Source organism: Microplitis mediator, chromosome 5, assembly GCF_029852145.1.
Source record: "Microplitis mediator isolate UGA2020A chromosome 5, iyMicMedi2.1, whole genome shotgun sequence".
Taxonomy (NCBI): Eukaryota; Metazoa; Arthropoda; class Insecta; order Hymenoptera; family Braconidae; genus Microplitis; species Microplitis mediator.
In genome coordinates, this window is record NC_079973.1 from 13,185,889 (window position 1) to 13,192,472 (window position 6,584).

The 6,584-nt window shown below is 28.9% G+C and overlaps 1 protein-coding gene across 1 annotated transcript; it reads right to left on the minus strand.

Annotated features, from left to right (window-relative positions):
- Window positions 1–143: 143 nt before the first annotated feature.
- On the minus strand, window positions 144–2,814 carry LOC130667405 (nuclear cap-binding protein subunit 1). Its single transcript, XM_057468937.1, has one exon. It carries the CDS (start codon window positions 2,685–2,687, stop codon window positions 333–335), a length of 2,355 nt encoding a protein of 784 aa, XP_057324920.1. The 5' UTR covers window positions 2,688–2,814; the 3' UTR covers window positions 144–332.
- Between the last annotated feature and the right edge of the window lie 3,770 nt (window positions 2,815–6,584).

Below are 6,584 nucleotides of genomic sequence, written 5' to 3' on the forward strand. Positions count from 1 at the left end.
AGATTTTTTGCGGTTAAAAATATAATAGATTAATGTAAAAAAAAAAAAATTAACAAATATTCAAATGTTCTTATTTACAATTATGCCTCATTGTATTTTTATTGTAATTAAACATTTTTTGTTACATTTTTATTGCTTTAAAAAAAAGTTTTTTTGCTGGAATTGAATTCAATATTTGAAAAAAAAAAAAAATTGATTTTAAACGAACAATAAAGACGCAGTATCTTTAATATTTTTTTAAACTTTTAAATCTTTAAATAATTTTAAGCACAAGAAACTTTTTAATCAACTGATAAACACTAGGAAAAAAAAATCTACATTATAGATTAAATTTATGCTCGTAATGAAATAAATTGATGGAAAACATCCAAAATATGAGGATCAGTATCTCCAGCAAACACAAGACTTTTCAATGTTGATGAATACTTCATAACTTGTTCGTGATGGGCCAGAAATACTTGTTGGAGTCTTCCAATAGTCCACTTGTACCAGTGAGTGTTGTAGTCAACTCGGTCAGATAAAATCATTGTGAATCCATGGAAAATAATGAGGAATAAATTCTTCTGATCTGATTCAGCAGCTTCCAATTTTTCCTCCATACTTTCAACGGCATCTTCCGATGGACGTTCTGCATCTTTATTTGACTCGTCTTCTTCTGATGATGATCCTGAACCTCGTTCATTTCGTCGTAATTTTTCTTTAGCCTCAGCAAGTTCTTTAGATAATTTGATGACATGTTGATTTTTTTTACGAATCGTAAGATGTAGAATTTCCCAAACGTATACTTTTGTAAATTCGCTTTCCATTTCTTTTGAAAATATCCATTTGGCGACAGTACTGCATTCTATTATACCAGTTTTCAAAAATTTATCTGTCAATACAACCAGCATCTGATGATGATTTTTCCACAGAGCAAACATATTTTGTAAAATACAAATTTGAGATTCTTCTGTCTCAGCGAGAACTTTAAAAACGTAATGATATTTGCTGATGGCTGCAAAACTGTGACTAAAACTTTTGCATCCAAGATGTAGTAAAGTCTGGACAAAAACTTCGATTTTCAATGGATTGAAGCTGTTGGTTTCTTCATTTTCGTTTTGTCCAGGCAACCCATTCAATATATTAAGAGCTTCTTCCGGTGTACACTTACGTCTGATTGAGGCTACGAGCTCACTGGCTGCTACTGTACCAGGCAGTGAACCAGCGCCTTTCGATGCAAATTTAAAAATAGGTTCAGGTAGAGCAGGTATCAAGTCTGCGTAATTTTCCGGCATCATGTCCCGGATTTTTTGATGATAAGACAGTCTGAGAACTTTCAGCAAAACTTCCCGGACAAATTTAGGTCTTGGATGTTCTGATTCCCGTTGCAAACATGAATCCCAGTCTTCCCAAGACCATCGGAATTGAAAGTTACTTAAATGATACGCAAACCACCAGACAAATCGGTCGAATGAAGCAGCAGCCATACTATCAATGCGCCGGAAAAGTATTTCTGTTGCTTGAGCCAAAACCTGTGGCATCGTAGACGGTTGCAATTTGCACAGTTCAATTAAAATCGAACCGTAAGCTATTTCTAAATATTTTGGAGTCGGCAGTTTGAATAATTCTCCAAATATCACCTCGACGATGCAATATTCCAGTGGTATTTTTGTCTTGTATGGAAAACTGAGTAAATTAGCAGCGCAATGCTTACGTTCAAAGTAAAAGTTGTCAACAATTTGACGTAAATGTTCTTCAATTAAAAATCTTTCGATAGCATGGCTACCAGGTAATGCTGGACCTTCAGCAGGACAGTCTGTGTAATCAAACATTCTGAAGACAACAGTAGGCAGAGGATACAAGTACGACTCGTGATGAGGTGGTGGTAAGACTGTTGGTAAATTGTGATGCAAGGCTTCGCACAAAATAGAATCAAACGCCAGATAAGGCCGGAGAATATGTTTTTCCGCCCAATTATTCTGCCGCAGTTTTCTGATCTGAGCCCAAAGACAGTCCAGATAATCTTCCTGAGGATGAGGAGTGTCACTGGACCAAACTCTTAATGCAGGCTGATGTTTTTTGCTTCTCTTGTTGATAAATATCTCGATAGTTGTCATCAAATGATCTAGTTCCTGTTCTTTTTTCTCGTACAATTCTCTACCTACCCAGGGTAAAGTTGATAGAACACAAAATACGTACCAGTCACGTCGAACTTGAGGTACACCATCCTCGTTGGCTGTCTCCAGCATGTTGTCAAATAATTGCATCAAGGAACCACATGACAGAACGTGACAATTTGTCAGGTCGGCTAGGAAACGTAAAGAATATCTAGCAGCGTCCCACTGACAATTTTTTAATGACTCCTTCAAATTCTTGACCATGTGATCGACGAACTCTCCTCCGAAATTGAAGTTCTTGGCATTGAGTAACCCAACGAGAGTTGTATAGACGGTACATTTCTCAGGCATTTTCATAGCACAGTCTGTAAGGATTCGTAGAATTTTACTACGAAAAATACCCAGGTCAGCTTCTAGAACAGATGCCAGTCCTTCCAAATTACTTTCCAATGATGAGGATGATTTTTCACCCACTCGTATAATAAGAGATTCCAGACGATCTTCGATTTCTTGGTTTTCTGATACTCGGCGACGTTTTTTGTAAGCGCGATCGTATCCATCGTCATCCTCGTGAGCACGCCTGCGACTCATTTTTTTTTTAATTTTTAAATATAATTTCACGTCAAAATTATTTTCAGGTTATGATTTATCACAACCAAATAAACTCACTGCTCACTGCACACAACGACACAACTGCACAAGCGACTGAAGCGACATTAAAACTGTTTTAAAACTGATGACCAGGATCGAAATGAAAAATGCGGTAGGGGTGGGGATGACCAATGAGAAAATTCCAGAATCGAATGTTTAATTACATGAAATAATTAAAAGTAAAGCTTAAGTATCGTAAGTGATATTTGATGCTAAAATTGATATATATGTATATACTATATATCTAATTGAGTAATTACCGTAATGAATACGTAATTATTTAAAACATTAAGTATTTTTAAATGAGTGTAAAGCAGGGTCGCAAAGAGCGCATTAAATTTATAATTGCAGTATAGTGCTTCAATTAAATTTTTTTTTATATTTCATAATAAAAAAAACAAGAAATTAAAAATGATTTTTTAACTTTCGATTCAATATCTTTGAATTGAAAATAATTTTTTAATTTTTAATCCAACATTTTTTAATCAAAAATTAAATTTCAAATTTTCAATTCGTAAAGTAGCGTTTAAATGTAATGGCTTAGTTTTTAAATCTACGTTTTCAAATAAAACATTAAATAAAAAATTTCGATTAGGAAAACTAGATTAAAAAATAACTTTCTAATCTCTAATTCCATATTTAATAATTGAAAAGTAAATCAAAAATTTTTATATCAATCAATTACATTAATTACATTAATCAAATTAAAAACATATTTTTAAAAAATAACATTTACATAAATAATTTAATAATAAAAATTATAACAAACGTTTTTTTTCTCTTATAAAATGTTATTTGAATAAAATTAAATATTTGAATAAATTTTAATTTATTTTTTAATACTTAAGAAGTCTTACTAAACTTAATTAAAAATAATATTATTTTATGTTCAAGCAACAACCACTAAATGCAAAACAATAGCCATTTAATTTTTTTTTTTTATGTCAATCAATAATAATGAGAGTGAATGCAGCAGACATCAGACAAATTTAAAATTATCAATGAATAAAGTAAATAATTAATAAAATAAAATTTAAAAAAATGCATATTTAAAAAAATTTGAAATTAATAAGTAAATTTTTTATAAATTTTATTTTTTTAATTATTTACTCTATTTATTGATAATTTTAAATTTGTCTGATGTCTGCTACATTCGCAGGTGGTCATTAAAAATTACACTTTCTCAGACGCCTCATAAAAAACTTGTTTTTAATAAATAAATAAGTGGGGAAATTTGGTTTTTTCTTTTTAAATAAAAAGAACACGAGCCTCAGGACGATCAAATTTCATTTTTCGATACAGTTGAGGTTTTTTTTTTTTATATCTTATGAAATATGCAGATTAAAGGAAAAAATCATAGGAACAATTTTGTAGGAAATTAAATTTTTGACAAAAAATGAGCGTTTTAAGGATTACGAATTTTGAAAATAAAATTTTTTTAGTATATAGCAGGTTTGTAAATAGTGCATTAAATTTGTAATTGCATTAGTGCTTCAATTAAATTTTTTTTTATATTTCATAATCAAAAAACAACAAATTAAAAATAATATTTTAATTTTTAATCCAACAGTTTTTTAATAATAATTAACTTTCACATTTTCAATTCGTAAAGCAGCGTTAAAATGTAATGGCTTGGTTTTTAAATCTACGTTTTCAAATAAAACATTGAATAAAAAATTTCGATTAGGATAACTAGATTAAAAAATTACTTTCTAATCTCTAATTCCATATTTAAAAATTGAAAAGTAAATCAAAAATTTTAATTAGCCATAGCTAAAGGGGATTGAAAATTTACATTCTATTTTTTAATTTTCTATTTTCGAATCAAAAATTAAATAAAAAATTTTTAATTCGGAACATCGGATTAGTGTTGTTTTAAGTTTAAATTCTCTGTTTACACTGAAAATTATTTAGAAAATTCAATTCTTAAATGTCTCAACTATGAATGATCTTTTTATTTTGAATTCTATTATATCTGACGATCAAGAGTAAGTTTAAAAATATTTAAACTTGAAGATCAAGTAAAACAGTGTTCTTTCCTGTTATAAGTGCTGTCAAATTTTTTGTCTTGATTACTTATCTGATTGCGTACCGTATCTGAATTAAAAAGTAATTTCCAATTTTTGATCCCACGTGTTTAAATTAACAAGTAATTTTTTAATTTTTAATCCCACGTGTCTAAATTAGAATTAATTTTTGAAATTTTAAACCCACGTGTCAATTTAAAAACTTATTTTTTAATTTTTGATTTCACTTGTCTGATTAGAAATCAGTTTTTCGATTTTGAATCCCACGTGCGTACATTTAAATAAATTTTTGAATTTTGAATTCCCCGTGCCGAATCCAATATTAATTTTTAAATTTTGAATCCCACGTCCCTGGATTAAAATTAATTTTTCAATTCAAGTTGTTGAATTAAAAATTAATTTCGTAATTTTAATCGATATAATTTCAATTCCGGATTAAAAATTTAATTTTTAATTGCAAATATTCTCATCAAAGAATTCGCAACCCTGGTGTAAATGTAGCTGACAATTGTCAATCTTATAATAATTTATTTTGAAATAAGCGAATTAAATAAAAATCGAATAAAATTTAAAAAATGCGCATTTTTTTAAATTTAATTTTATTTATTGCACGACTCGTTCGTGCTTTACGATCGAAAAATTTTTTTTCGCCTCACTTCGGTAACTAATCAATTATTATACCCTTGTTAGTTTACGGAATTAAGATGGTTTGCATACTATTTTGAAGAAAATTTAATGGAGATTAATTCCATACTTTTCAAAAATTTATTTAGTTGAATAAAAACGGAAAAAACATCAAAAATAGTTTTAAAAAATTTCCTGTCCGTTAAGTATGAAACCCGTATACACGATAACTTGCGAAAAAATGCAGTAATCGAATCAAATTTTTTGCACGACTCGTTCGTGCTTTACGATTTTTAAAAAAATTCTTTGAAATAATTGTAGGTCTCCTATTGCAAATGGCTAGGTAACTCAGTGTCGTTTAATTACAATTAATAAAAGAATAAAAAAGGCTGTATAACTATATATCTATATATCTATGTAAAACTAACATGGATGGTGATATATCTATACATTATACGGACATTTATTCCGCTAGGGGCGCTTGTGCATTACCGTCCTATAACAGCTGTTTTTTTTGCTAATTGGTAGGCCTGAATTTTTTTTCAATTCAATTTTTTTTTATTTTTGTTTTTATTTACGTTTATTTTTTTTTTGTTATTAATCGAGATATTTTGAATAAGTTCTTTTATAATTATAAAAAAATAATAACATAATAAAAAACATGTACATGAAGATCGGAACGTTTTTCACGCAACGAAAATTAAAATAATTCATGCAATTTGTGTCTAAAGGCGAATTTAGGGGTAGTAGGGGTGACCTGCCATTTTCGGGTGACGTGCGAAACATTTCCGAAATCTAGATCCATTAGATTTTTTACTTTTCATTTCTTTTTTTTTATTTTCGTTCCGCGAAAAACGTTCCGATCTTCAGGTACATTAAAAAACAAGACAAGTTTTAATGAAAGAGAATTGTATATATTTTTAATTTATTCGCACTTCCCGCCATTTTTTTTATTGTTATTTATTATTTCATAATATATGAGCATTACGAGTCGTGCACTTTTGGATTTTCCAAATTTTTATTTACTCTATGTAATAAAAATTTTTAATTTGACTGATGTCTGCTACATTCACACTCATTAATTTTTGGGTTTTTTTTTAAACAATAAATTATAAAAAAAAAATATTTGCAAAATTTGCACGTGTAGTTATTTAAATTTTTTACATGTGCATATTTTTTTGTAATT

Excerpts from the sequence above, each read along its gene's own strand:
- LOC130667405 (XM_057468937.1), bottom strand. The coding sequence starts at position 2,687 with ATGAGTCGCAGGCGTGCTCACGAGGATGACGATGGATACGATCGCGCT.